Source organism: Lontra canadensis, unplaced genomic scaffold, assembly GCF_010015895.1.
Source record: "Lontra canadensis isolate GAN:19392208 unplaced genomic scaffold, GSC_riverotter_1.0 scaffold160, whole genome shotgun sequence".
In the NCBI taxonomy this organism is placed as follows: Eukaryota; Metazoa; Chordata; class Mammalia; order Carnivora; family Mustelidae; genus Lontra; species Lontra canadensis.
The window spans coordinates 1,327,550-1,341,890 of record NW_022631154.1 but is presented as its reverse complement, the minus strand read 5'-3'; the positions used below and the strand labels follow the sequence as shown (position 1 = coordinate 1,341,890).

Below are 14,341 nucleotides of genomic sequence, written 5' to 3'. Positions count from 1 at the left end.
TGGGTGGCTCAGTGGGTTAAGCCTCTGCCTTCGGCTCAGGTCATGATCTCAGGGTCCTGGGATCGAGCACCACATCGGGCTCTCTGCTCAGCGAGGAGCCTGTTTCCTCCTCTCTCTCTGCCTGCCTCTCTGTCTACTTGTGATCTCTGTCTGTCAAATAAGTAAATAAAATCTTAAAAAAAAGAGAGAGAGAGACTCTAAAAAGTGGAGAGGAGAAGGCAGACCAACTAGGGACTGAAGGGACTGAGGGAACAAGTCCTTGGAGGTGTCCTCTCACCTCGTCATACTGAGGTAAAACTTTGAGGAGCCTGGCCACCTGGAAATGCTGCTGGGCTCAGAAAACACCCGTGAAGAAAACCCTGCTTTCTGCAGTGAGAAGTACGGAAGGAGTCAGCCTCGCAAGACAGGAAACTTTTAGACCATATCCTCCATCCTCTAGTTAGACATGGCAGAAAAAACTGTTACCCTCCCCACACTCATACCAGCAGGTGCCCAGTGGGAAGCCTTAGCTTCCCTCCCCAGTCGGCGGTAGTAAGTGTCCCACCGTGGTCCACCAGCCTATCTGATGACAGGGGAAGGCCACAGGAGTCAGACTTCAACCATCCTCCAGTAGTAACATGGCCCCTCCCACCATCCCCCAGCAGTACCGACCTACCAGCACTCGGGTCAGTGGAGGTCAAGTGGGGGCCTCCGAACTGGTAATCCCTGGACATCTGACTCCCTTCTCTTGCTGGAGCGGTTTTGGGAAAGGCCAGCCAAAATAGAAGGTTTATGTAAAATTCAGAACCTGGTAACATGATAAATGTCTAGGTTTAAAGTGAAAATTGTATGTCATACTAAGAACCAGGGAGATCTTAAATAAATTTTTCTTAAGATTTTATTAATTTGAGAGAGCAAGCCAAAGAAAGAGCGCAGGCATGAGCAGGGGCAGAGGGAGAGAGAGAAGCAGACTCCCCAAGGCGGGGCTCCATCCCAGGACCCCGGGACCATGACCTGAGCCGAAGGCAGACACTCAACCCACTGAGCCACCAGGTGCCCCTTAAACTGAACTTCAAAAGGCAATCAGTACATGCCAACATCAGGAGGTTAGAACCACCCAAAAAAGATTTTAAAGCATTTAGATTTTTCTTTTTTTTAGGATTTTATTTGTTTATTTGACAGAGATCACAAGTAGGCAGAGAGGCAGGCAGAGAGAGAGGGGGAAGCAGGCTCCCCGCCGAGCAGAGAGCCCGATGATGTGGGGCTTGATCCCAGGTCCCCGGGATCATGACCCGAGCCGAAGGCAGAGGCTTAACCCACTGAGCCACCAGGTGCCCCACATTTAGATTTCTTTTTTAAAAAACTATCCGCCCCCCCCCCCGCCACACACACACACACACTCCAGCAAGAAATAATGAATATGCTTGAAACGTGGAAACAACAAAGCCTCAGCAAGGAGATGGAAAGAAAGACCAAGTCGGAATTTTAGAATTGGAAAATGCAGCCAAGGCTTCGGGGCGCTCTCAGCAGCAAGATGAAGGAGAAGGAGGAAGAGCTCAGTCCCGTCTGAGTGGAAGAGAACGTAGACCTGAGAAAGACAAGAGCCCGAGGGTTCCCGGCCACAGGCGAGTCTGTCCTCAGCGTCCAGAAGCGGAGGGAGCACGGAGATGAGCTCGGCTGGGTGAGCAATGGCTGAGGACTTGCAGGTTCGGCGGCAGACACGAAGCTCCATGGACTCCATGGACGTCGACGACGGAGCCCAGCAGGACGCACTCGAGGACACCCCTGTGGGATGCACAGCCTCGTTCAAGCTCAGCCCGCCACAGACCCAGCCACTGTGAATCGGAGAGAAGTGGACCCTGCCCGTCAGCAGAGGGCAGTTCAGACGGTAGGGGAGACGGCAGAACGTTCTCCAAGTGCCGAAAGAGGACGTGTCTGGCCAGAATTGTAAACCCAGTGAAAGAATCCTTCAGGAATGAAATGGGAATCACAGCCTTCCTAGTTGAAGGAGAATGTCTAAGAAGTGTGTTGCCAGTAGACCTCCCCTGGGGTAAGGAAGGTCTAAACAGGAAAGAAATACCAGAGGGGACCGTGGACCGCCAGGAAAACAGAAGGAACAGTAAGTACATTTACGGGCACATGTGGTAGGCTTTCCTTCTCCTTTGGAGTCTCCCAAGTAACTCTTTAATAAATGAAGCACAAAATTTTAACACTGCTATATTTTTAAAAAACGTACTGAGTCACCCATTTAAACCATACAGTGTTTTTTGGTGCATTATGTCATTAATATTTTTAACTAGTCGTAAGATATGCGTAACTTAGAATTTGTATTTTCCATTTCCATTTCTCCGTGTAAGGCTCAGCAGCATTGAGCACGCTCACATTATTGTGCGACCACGACCCCATTCCTCTCCAGAATTTTTTCATCCCCCCAGAGCAAAACTCGGTGCCCCTTAAATGATAATTGCCCATTGCCCCAGCCTCTGGTAACTACTGTTCTTTTTATCCCTATGAATTCAACTATTTAGGCGCCTATTATGGTGGATTCGTTAACAATATTGTCAGTTGGGGTCTACCGTATTTCACTTAGCATAATGCCCTCGAGGTTCTGCTTCTGTGTTGTAGCAGGTGTGAAGCTTTCAGTCCTTTGTAAAGCTGCGTCTCTCCCGTGTACCCACGCTCCGTATTTTGTTTATCCCTTCGTCCGCCGACAGATTTCTCTGTTGTTTCCTCCTCCTTGCAGCTGTGAATAACGCTGCTGTGAACCTTGGTTTACAATTCTCTGTTGAGGACCCCGCGTTGTTCTTTTGTGTGTGTGCCCAGCAGTGGGGCCGCTGGCTCCCCCGGTGAGTCTCCGCTTGGTTTCGGGAACTGCTATGCTGTTCTCCACAGCAGCTGCTCCACCTTCACTGCCACCAGCCAGTCTCGCGAGCCGTGTCCCCACATCTTCAGTAACGCTCATCACTTTGTGTCACTTTTCCTAGTAGCCATCCCGGTGGGCGTGCAGCGGTGTCCCCTGTGGGTCTGATTTGCATTTCCCTAATAGTGACACTGAGCAGCTCTTCACGCGCTCTCGGCCACTCGTCTGTCTGCAGTGACGTGTGCTCGGGGCTTGTCCACTTTTGAATTGAGTTATCTGCTCTTGTTGCGCCTCAGGAGTTCCGCACGGGTCCCGGGTATCAATCGCTTATCGGCTATGTGATAAATAGACTGTATGACTTGGGCAGGGAAGCGCACAGAATGTGCAAACGCGGAAGCAAAGGGGATACATTTCATTACACCAACTGCGGCACAGAAGGGGGCGGCTCTAGTCATCAGGGTCGAATGTGGTTGTGGACGAAGCTCTGTTAAAGTTACAGATTTTCAAGTGGGGTTTAGAGGCAGGTGGGGGGCGCCCGGCTGGCTCAGTCAGTAGAGCGTGCGACTCTTGATCTTGGGGTCACGGGTTTGAGCCCCGTGTTGGATATAGACCTTACTTGGATAACTAAAACTTAAAAAGACAACTGAGGCAATGGTGTAAGTCGGTTGAGAGAATTCAGTTTCAGCTGAGAGAAACGGCGCGCGAGAATGTGAAAGCAGGAGGGAGCCGGTTGTATTTAAGAAACTGCCGGTACAGCCATTACGGAGAACGTGTGGAAGATCCTCAGAAAATGAAAAATTGGGTGATCATGTGGTCCAGCGGCTCCACTTCCGGGAACGTATCCAAAGGAAACGAAAGCACTAGCTCTGATGTCTGTCCCGCGCTCACAGCAGCATCGTCTACGGTCGGCAGCCGTGGAAGCCGCCGGACGGGTAGAGAAGAGGCAGCTCTGCGGGCGGTAGAGTGTTCCTGGGCTTTGTTTGAAAGGAGGGGAAGAGAGAAAAAAGAGAGAGTCTTGCCATTTGTGACAACATGGATGGACCTCAAGGGCATCATGTTCGGTGAAATAAGCCAAAGACAAATAGTTCGTAGTCCCACGTGTGTGTGGAATCGGAAAAACAAACTCAGAGAGGGCGCCTGGGGCGGGCGCCTGGCTGGCCTGGTCGGAGAGCACGCGAGCCTCGCTCTGGGGGTTGTGGGTTCGAACACCGTGGTAATGTAGAGATGACTTGAAAATACAATAATAACAAAGCAAAAATCTGTTGTAAAAGGGGGGGCTGGTGGTCAGCTTTGTGGTTACCAGAAGCAAGGGGCGTGAGGAGGGGTGACGGGAGAAAGACGGTCCGCAGTCGAAAGCCGCTGCACGCCAGGCCCACGCGGAGGCTGCGGGGCACAGCACGGTGACCACGGCGAGCCCCGCTGCGGCCCCGTCACGCTGCGCGCCGTAAGCGAGCCTCGTCCCCGGTGCGTGGACATCGCAGTGAGTCGGAGGGGAGAGGAGTTAGCTGGTGTGAAGGGGAAATTGTGCGTAGGAAGAGTTTAATTCGAGAAACAGTGGAGGCAGCGGGGATTAAGGGAGCACTTGTCCTGAAACAAACCTGCAGGGAAGGGTGATCTGCTGCTTTACAGGGTTGAGAGAAAACAGTGGGGACACGCCGCTGGCTCTGTCCCCAGGAGCAGGTGACGCGATCTCAGGGTTGTGAGTTGGAGCTCCACGTTGAGTGTAGAGCTTACCAAAAATTTTTTTAAATTTTCTTGAAGATTTTATTTGTTTACTTGCCAGATCACAAACAGGCAGAGAGAGGAGGAAGCAGGCTCCCCACCGAGCAGAGAGCCCGATGTGGGGCTCCATCCCAGGACCCTGAGATCATGACCTGAGCCAAAGGCAGAGGCACAACCCACTGAGCCATCCAGGTGCCCCAGAAATTTTTAAAATCTTAAGTAAATGAATAAATAAATGAGAACAGTTGGGGCCATTTGTCCAGGCTCATGCCATAGGATACATATTCACATTCATTCATCCGGAATTACTTGTTCGATACCTGCTTTTTGATCACTCAGTTTTCTAGATGTTTGGGACACACCAGTAAGCAGAGCAGGTGAATATCCTTGCTTCCGTGGGGCTGACAGTTTTGCACTGGGAAGAAAATCCCACTCTCCGTGTCCACTGGGTCGCAACTATGTTCCCTCAGGCTGACAAAACCAGAAGCTCAAGTCCTACTTGTGATTTGTTCAGTGAAACTTCAACAGTTTCCTCTAAGTATCCTTGATCATTATTTATAACCTCCTTAATGGCACACATTTCACTGATACACTATTCCTTTCAGTGAACTAGTGCTCCAGGCTTTCTCAGGGGGATTCCGGGACACTTTCACAGAGCAGCGAAGACAGACTGAGTGCTTGCTGTGGTCGGACGACGCTCCAAGTAAATCTTCCCCTGCCAGCTCGGGGCGCATGTGAACCCGGTGAGCTGTAGCTGAAGTCAGTCACTTTATTCTTGGTTTTAGAAAAGAAAAAAAAGCCAGTAGGGACGCCTGGGTGGCTCAGTCGGTTAAGCCTTCGGCTCGAGTCGGGTCATGATCCCAGGGTCCTGGGATGGAGCCCTGTGTCAGGCTCTCGGCTCAGCAAGTGGCCTGCTTCCCCCGACCACCGCCTGCCTCTCTGCCTACTTGTGATCTCTGCCAAATAAATAAATAAAATCTTCAAAAAAAAATTATAACTTACTGGCTTCTCCCTCACTTGTTTTATACCTTCTACAGAAAACACATTAGATACTGCTGGCAAAAAAAAAAAAAAAGGAGTCAATCTTTACATTAAGGGGTTTATCATATCTGCTGAGGATCAATTTTGTCTTTTTAAAAAATTGTATTTATATTGTTAAGAAACACTACATATTTGCAAAGCAATTGTTGTAGTAGAGAAGGGCATGAATTACAGATAAATCTTCCCCTACCAGAGATATAATAACTTAGTATATACCCTCTCAAACTTTTTCCTTTATAAATATCTGTCTTCCAACAATTTACTGTAAAATTTTTCAGTAAACAGAGGCCTCTGGGGCACCTGGGTGGCTCAGTCAGTTCAGTGGCCTACTTTTGGCTCCAGCTCCGGTTTTGATCTCAGGGTCCTGGGTACAAGCCCTGGGTTGGGCTCCACACCGGGTGTAGCGCCTACTTAAAAAACTTTAAAAATTAATAAGTAAAAAGTTGAAAACACTCTGTAGTGAATGTGCAGTATCCCATCACTAAATTTTGTCATTAGCATTTGACCTGGATTTATGTATCCGTCCATCTGTTAGTCCACCTGAGTTTGGGGGGCACGCCGCAGTAAATCGCAGACAATGATGCACCTCCCCTAAATATTTCAGCACTCATGTCAGAACCAAGGTCTCAGGGGCAGAGGGGGAAGGAGAAGGAGTCTCAAGCAGACTTCCCGCTGAGTGTGGAGCCTGGTGCAGGGCTCCATCCATGACCCCAAGTTCTTGACCTAAACCAAAACCAAGAGTTGGCTGCCCAACCAACTGAGCCACCAGGCCCCCAATTTTTTTTTTTTTTTAAGATTTATTTATCCGTTTGAAAGAGAGATTGAGCACAAGCATGGGGAGGGCCAGAGAGAAGGTAGAGAACCTCAAGATCCCGTGGGGCCAGTGAGAGACTTGCGACCGCACACCCCGCTGAGCCACCGAGGCGCCCCACGAAGAGCTCTTAAATGTTTCAAAGTGTTTTTTTCTTAATGAGCTCATGCCGTATTTTTTCTTTTTTTGCAACTTGGAGAATGTTTCCATTTGAGTACATGTGTACCTCGTTTTATCTCTCCAGTTGCGTATTCTTACGTGAACGTACCAGAGTTTGCTGACCTTTGACTTCGCATTGGTTCCGCTTCCTCTCAGCCGACTCTGCAGTCAGGCGTTCGGCTTTGCTTCCCTGTGCAGGAGACTCTGGGCTGCTACCAGCCGCAGACCTTGTCTCGTGTTACTCTGACTCACAAGTTACTTCTTCCGCGATATACCTGTAATCCATGCTCATGTGTCTTCAGATTTGTCAGATAAACTCATTACACATTATGTGTTAACATAAATAGCATATTTTTATGAGAAATAACTTTTCCAAAGAAAAATTCCATGTGGAAAGTGACTTTATTTTCTATTTTTGCAAATTTCATTGATGTCTAGTTTAATATAAGTCAACTGAATTTTCTGATCCATTTTTGCAGTCTCTTATGATGTACTTTGGCTTAAGTACATGAAGAAATCTGTCTCCGTGTAGGTAATAAATAAGTTATAAAGGATAGGAGTATTTTAATAATTCAGATAATTCTTCTTGGACACTCTAGCAAAATATAAATGTAATAGTTCCTTAGAGGTGAGTTGCAACGTAGAATATGAAATCGGTTAACTTTTTGTTTTCTGTTCCATTAAAGTCCATTGGTCTCTCTTGGAATGTAAATGGATTCTCTACCCAGCTGTGATTTTACCACTTCACGTGGGTCATTAAGAAATTCCGGCTCCCTGAACTGTGTTGCTCTTCCACTCCCTGTGTGCGTCCAGAACCGTTCGCATCTGTCAGTCCTCCCGCTCGCTTTATGAGGAGAGGTGAAGGACTGGAAAACTGAAGATTCTCGTGCTTGGTCACAAGTTTTCCAGATCTCCAGTATTCACTTCAAACTCAGTTGTATCACTGGAGACAGATACGTTCCGTTGTTTCTTGAAGTAACAAGCGCACTTCGCTCGTCCTCACGCTCTAAGTCCGAATAACGTAGTCACTCGGTTGTGCTTTCACGGACACGGCGCACGTTCCGGGGAAGAAGCTTGTCCAGCTCGCGTGTGCGCAGGCGCGTGCTGGACTCGGCCGCCGAGGGTGCGGCCCGGGTGCTGTCCGCATCCTTCCGTGGCGCCTTGCAGAATAGCAGCATTTTTGGCTTGTGGGTCAAGACTTAACACATTAATTTTTGAGACACTGGCATGGTTCATGTCCATTAGTTCCATTCTTCTGGTACAGCGTTCCGCTTGCCTTGATTCCTGCTAAGATGCCCGCATTCTTACTCTCCATTGCTTTTACAGCATTGGGACAAACGTCAGGGTAGTGAAGTGCGTGGAACGCCTTAGTGATACCCGTATAGCAGTAGATGCATGGTACTTAGTAGTGGTGAGACAGTCTTTGCCCCTTGCATCCCTCGTACTCCCAGAGCATTGAGAACTGCTCGGCTAGAGTCGGTCAGTGACAGGGTGAAACCCGTAACAAGAAGTTTAGCTTCCTGGGAGGAGCGAGTTTACTAAAGGGCAGAAGGGTCAGAGAGTAAGGAAACTGAAGCGTCCTCTTCAAGGTAGAAGAGGGCTTTTGACTTTTACTAGTAGTACTTCTTGGGGGTGGGGGTTAACATCGTAAATTTGAATGTAAATACTTTTTTTTTTTTTTAATTTTATTTATTTATTTGACAGACAGAGATCACAAGTAGGCAGAGAGGCAGGCAGAGAGAGGGGGGAAGCAGGCTTCTTGCTGAGCAGAGAGCCCGAAGCGGAGCTCGATCCCAGGACCCTGAGATCATGACCTGAACCGAAGGCAGAGGCTTAACCCACTGAGCCACCCAGGTGCCCCGAATGTAAATACTCTTGATTTATTTAAATTCAGGGACTCCTGTTTTAGAAAATCTTATACTTCCCGTTTTTACAGACAGTCTCATAGTATGTATAATAATGTTGGAGAACACTGCCAGATGCTGTAGTTAATAATTTTAATACTCCAACAATTCTTAGTTTTAGTTGGCTTCATAATGACCTGTGTATTTTTTGGTAGTAAGTTTGCCGTGGTCGTTGTTTTATGTAGGCTGCTATCAAAACATCCCTTTAGCGTTTACCACCTGGAGCACAATGGAGTAGAGTAGCTAAAATTAATTAAACTGGTGATGGAAAAGTCCCTAAAATTAAAAATTAAATCTTTATTTTTCTAGTCAGTGCATATTAGATCTTGTGGCTGTTTGACCCTTTGTGTAAATAGATACTGAAATTGATAGTATTTCTTTGTTTCAGGAAAGTATCTGAGGCAAAAGAGAATTGACTTCCAGCTCCCCTATGACATCCTTTGGCAGTGGAAGCACAACCAGGTACAGGGCCGGCCTCCCTCCCAGGCTGCCTTCTCGGGGGTGGGTGGAAGGGCGTGCCAGCCTCGCTCCGCCTCCGGGTTACGCTCAGTGCTCGGTGCTCTCATCTTAGGAAGTATCCAGACTGCCCTGTGAAGGTTAGAGACGAAGAAAAACGAATTTGCATCCATATCTAATGTGACCTCTTTGCCTTTACTCATACTTCAGAATAGCAGTGAGGGTCTGCTTTCCTGGGCAACTTCTCTTCTGGTCTGCACTTGCTCTGGTAGCAGAGCTCCGTGCTGTGAGGTTCCTGTCGGATGTCCGTCCCAGGAGGGTTTAGGTGCGCTGCCAGCAGCACTAAGAAATGTCAGGCTTTATTTTTGTTGGCTCCTTCCCATCGGTTTGGAATTTATTTTTCACATACAAAGGAGATTCTCCTACCAAAGGAAACAGGAAAAATGTTTAACATGCATACACTTTTAAAAGATCTTTATGTTGGGAACTAAAAATGGGAAGGTGCTGTTTTTCTCTGCTTCTTCCCTAATGGAAAAGTTTCCCCTGGCAATTTTTGTAGTTAGCCGTAGGCCCAGGCCTCATGTTGAGAACAAGCATCAGGAAATAGAAGTTGTCATACAAAGGAGGTGAACAGGCTCCTGACCTTTGCCAAAATTCCACCAGAGTTAATTTTGGAAAGCCAGAAGCAGAGGACATTCCCCTCTGCATTCACTTCTCTGGGTGGCCTCTCTTGAATTCTAAGAGGAGCAGTTTGTTAGATATCTGTCTCCAAGTTCATGACCGTGAAGGAGACAGTGCTCTGACGGTCCTGCTGAGAAATGGAGTTGGGCTGTTTTTTGCAGGTTAATACACCCTCACCGAGACCACAGTGCTGCCTTCGTTCGTCCTGCCTCTTACTGGACAACACTGGCCAGCTGATCACCCCTGTTCTAATACCTTCCTTTTTTCCTTTTTTTTTTTCTCTGAATGCCTTCTTAATTGCAATGAGAGCTTCCTTTCCTGCCTTCCCTCTCCCCTGTATTCAGTAAATTAATTGCCTTAATTAAAATGTGAAAAGTGTTTTTCTGGAATACCCGTACTGAAAAGGCCAGGGTACTCATCTTTTTAACTTCATGTGCTAGCCAGACCATCTCAACAAGCCTTTGAGTGTTTTCCTTTCTTTTCATAGACACAAACTGAGTCTTAATGTATCCAAAAGAGTAGCCTCATCCTGCAGGGTCATTTCCCCGCAGGCTGGTTTGCGTGTGCGCCCGGCCACAGCGCGCACGTATTCCCGGGAAGCTCTTCCACATTCCTTCTCTTGTTGAATCTGTTTCTCTTGTCCTGATCCAGTAAGTCACTTCTTATTTCAGGGTAAAAAGTGAAAGCACCGAGAATTTCCCTCAAGTGTATCCAACCCAGAAAATCTTTCTTATAAATATTCCCATACGAGCAGAGCACGTGAATAATTTCTTATATTTTTAGTGATTGATGCTGCTGTCTGGTATTTGAAGTTAAATGCTATATCTAGATTTTTCTTTTTTTTTTCTTCTAGCTGTACAAAAAGCCAGATGTCCCACTATATAAAAAAATCCGTTCAAGTGAGTAACTTGAGAGCTATTTTTTTCTGCCTTCATATCATCGGTGTTCTTCTTAGCCTAGCACTTAAAAAATTATCCTCTATGTTCACAAATTACTCTTTGCTGTCTTCTCTCAAGATGTCTACGTTGATGTCAAGCCCCTTTCTGGTTACGAGGCCACCACCTGTAACTGTAAGAAGCCAGAGGATGACACCGGGAAGGGCTGTGTGGACGACTGCCTCAATAGGTACTGTACTAAAGTGACTTCTCTGAAAGCACGGGCTTCAGGGTAGATGACACTTCATTTGGAGGGAAAAGTTAAGCTCTTTTATTTCCTCTCTTGAAGTTGCACAAAGCTATATAAAACCTAATTGATGTGTCTTGGGCTGGTTCGGCAAAGTACCATAGACCTGGTGGCTTAAACAGCAGAAATTTATTTCTCACAGTCCAGGAGACTGGGAAGTCCAAGGTCAAGATGCAAGTATTTGGTGTCTGATGAGGACCTGGCTTACAGACAGCCACTTTCACCTTGTGTGTTCACATGGCTTTTCCTGAGCACATGCTTATGGAGAAAGAGCTCTCCGTTCCTCTTCCTGTAGGGACACTAATTCCTTCGTGCAGTTCCCATCCTCACACCCTCATACAAGCCAGCTGCCCTCCCAAAGGCTCTGCCTCCAAATTGCCATTACACTGGGGGCTAGGGCTTCAGCTCTTCATTCTGGGGAGACACAAGCATTCAGCCCACGACATAAAGTATTCAGGAAATTTTAGAAAATTTCCTAGATCTCCGTACGTGGTAACCATAACCAGGGAGCAAGGTAGGATGGTGACGGTGAGGAGGAAGAAAGGCATGATGTACTCTGAGGGAAGACCGGGCTGATGAGCCGCTCACATATGCACACAGGTGCACATGCGCTGACTGGGCCGGTGGCTCTGATGAAAGGTGTCCGTGCTGTCGCCAGAGAATGAAGGTATGGGGTCTGGCTAGTTTGGCGATCAAAACTATTATTTTACTTTGGGGCCATTGAGTTCTAAATGACATGGAGATTTCAAAATGGAAATGTCTGATAGAGACCCAAGAATGGAGATCTAGTTTGATGGGTTTTAGTTACATGTGCAAATTTATAGTAAAAAAGAACCGGTGAACTTGACATCAATAATTCCTCTTCTGGATAGTTTTCCTGGCCAAAGACGACTGCTTCCCCAGCGTCTGGTCGGCTGTCCTGGGGGCTGCGGGCATCCATGTTTTAAGACCTCCTGTAACAGCGCGCCAGCTGGAGCGTCCTGCTCACCGCGTCGTCGGCTCGTCACGCCTTGCACACGCACGTGCGGTTGCAGGGTCACAGCTGCCGGCCTGGTCTGTGCTGTGCGCTAATTGTTCTTTACTCACAGACGTTTTATATGTATGCTTTTTTCCTTTTCTGGTCTTTTTTTCTCTTTTTATGTATATACACACTTTTATGTGTATATGTGTATTATGTGTATCAGTGCGGTCCACAAGCTCACCGTTGTTAGTTCTCTTACCTTCTGTGGGTTGACATGCCCAGTTCGCCGTCCCCCTGTGCCTCGTCATTCCAGTTATTCCCAAGGTTTTCTATTAAAAAGTGCGCTACTGTGAAACTGTATAGATTCCTTTTTTTTTTTTTTTTTTTACCCCTTAAGGTGTATTCTGAGAAGAATTGTCTGTACAGACTACATGAACATCTGTGTCAGTCTTACTATATTTCGGACTGACTATATACTGTATACTTACTATGCCCAGTAGCTCTCATGAATTAGTCCGTTAATTTGCAGGATTGCCACCGTGATGTGAATATACTTACTTCCCTGTAGTTCACCTCCTTTAGGCAGTCACATCTAACTTCATTTTTGGTGCTTTAATATTTCATTGGTTTAGTGTTTGGGACTATCATATGTCTTTAAAATTGCTTAAATTTGCATTCCTTTCTATGCTAACATTACTGTTTTTTTATATGATATTGTATTGTCTACGAAATTGCCATGATATAGCTGCCATCACATTGGTGAGTTCTTCTCTTTTTCCCAGTAGTCTAATGAGATAGGTAATAGTTTTATATTTTATAAATGAAGGATTTTAGAGTTTGGATAGTAAGTTGCCCATATTATATACAGCACTTAACTAACAAACAGAATTTGAACCCATGTGTGTTTGATTCAAAACTCATGTTCTTTCCACTGTATATACTGCTTATTGCGTAAGTCGTTAGTCTTTTAACGACATGAAACTGAAATCTGAATGTCTGCATTTCCACAATTACATTGGTCATCTTACGTCATTTTTTATATAAAGAGTTTTATTTATTTATTTGACAGAAATCACAAGTAGGCAGAGAGTGAGAGGGAAGCAGGCTCCCCACTGAGCAGAGAGCCCGATGCAGGGCTCGATCCCAGGACCCTGAGACCATGACCTGAGCTGAAGGCAGAGGTTTTACCCACGGAACCACCCAGGCACCCCTGTGTTGCCTTTCTTTTTAAAAAAAAAAAAAAAAGTCAAATCCGGTGCTGCCGACTTTGAGACTCTGAACCCTACATCCGTACATATTCATGCGTCTAATGAAAGGGGAAGATGCACAAATACCTAAGAAAAATGAAAATATATTATCTAGTGGATGCTTCCATATATATTTAAAAGTAACCCACATAAAAATTTAGTTAAATGGAGCTACCTGAAATGTCTTTCCTGTCTTAGTAGTCAAGGCATTGTAAATATTTGTAGGGAAAAACTCAAAGATCTGTAAGATTCAGTTTTATGTCTACGTAAGGCTCATGTAGCCCAAAGGAAACTGAAATTCAGGATGGTCTTAAAAACAAGTAATGGGTTTTTATAAGATGTTTTTAGAACATGGCCTCCTCTCTTCTAAACACCTAGGAATCATCAGCGTTGTTTATAAATTCTATAAGACCTTCCTTGCTTAATACTTCTGTCTGTATGCCATCCATATCGAGCCCATTACTGCTCCAGAACATTCCACGTTCCCTAGAGCAGAGTCTCATAATTCGTTTCAAGCTGCTTTTCAACCCTGTGTCCATTTGTTCACAGCACGTACAGAGCCACCCTCTCAGCGTTCACAACAACACACATGTTGTATAACAAAGCCAAATACTTAAGGGGAGATAAAGGGGTATTGCCCAGGAAGCCTTGTAATGCCACCGGAAGCGGTGACTCCTGAGTTTACAAGCCACAGACTGAACGTCAGGGTCCCTGGCTAACCCGTGGGGGCCCTGTGTGAGCGCCTTTGCTGAGTGCAGTTTACTTCCACTTGTCCCCACAGGGAGCATCTCCAGGACCCTTCAGCTTTTGCTACAGAAGAGCGGGAGGCCTTCAAATTCTTGGTCCCCAAAAGTAGGGAGGGTCCTCTCCCATGCTTCTAAGGCTCACTTCTTCCTGACCTGGCACGATTTCTAGTAGGACTATTTTTCATGTGAAAACCCGCCTCTACTCACGGGAGATGGTCTGACCTCCGTAGCTATTAAGTCAGTCTCACTAGTACACTTGCCAGTGACTCTTAAACATAAAATCTCACCAGGTGAGGAAAAGAGCTTTCTGATCTAGGTCTGCATCTGGAAGGAGAATTCTCTCGTCTTACACTGAACGGCATTCTGTAGCTAAAGTGAGTGGCACTGTAGTGGCCGGCCGGTTAGCTCAGTGGGCTCGAGCCTGCCGCTGCTGAAGTTAATGGCAGTTTGTGCTGTAATCAGTCATGATTACATAGTCATGGTCTGCAGCACGTGCTTTCACATTGTGATCCGTTTGCAGTTTTGTTTTCCAGACACGATAACTAGAATATGTTCTACTTTTTACGTAAAGGGCTTATCTTTTTTTGTTTTT

The 14,341-nt window shown here is 46.4% G+C and overlaps 1 protein-coding gene across 1 annotated transcript in view; it reads left to right on the top strand.

Moving 5' to 3' along the window:
• ASH1L (ASH1 like histone lysine methyltransferase) overlaps positions 1-14,341 on the top strand; it is a 181,233-nt gene that overhangs the window by 141,598 nt on the left and 25,294 nt on the right. The window contains exons 7-9 of the mRNA XM_032845040.1: positions 8,865-8,938; positions 10,467-10,512; positions 10,630-10,738. Of these exons, the coding sequence (XP_032700931.1) occupies positions 8,865-8,938; positions 10,467-10,512; positions 10,630-10,738 (229 nt within the window). The remainder of the gene's footprint in view (positions 1-8,864; positions 8,939-10,466; positions 10,513-10,629; positions 10,739-14,341) is intronic.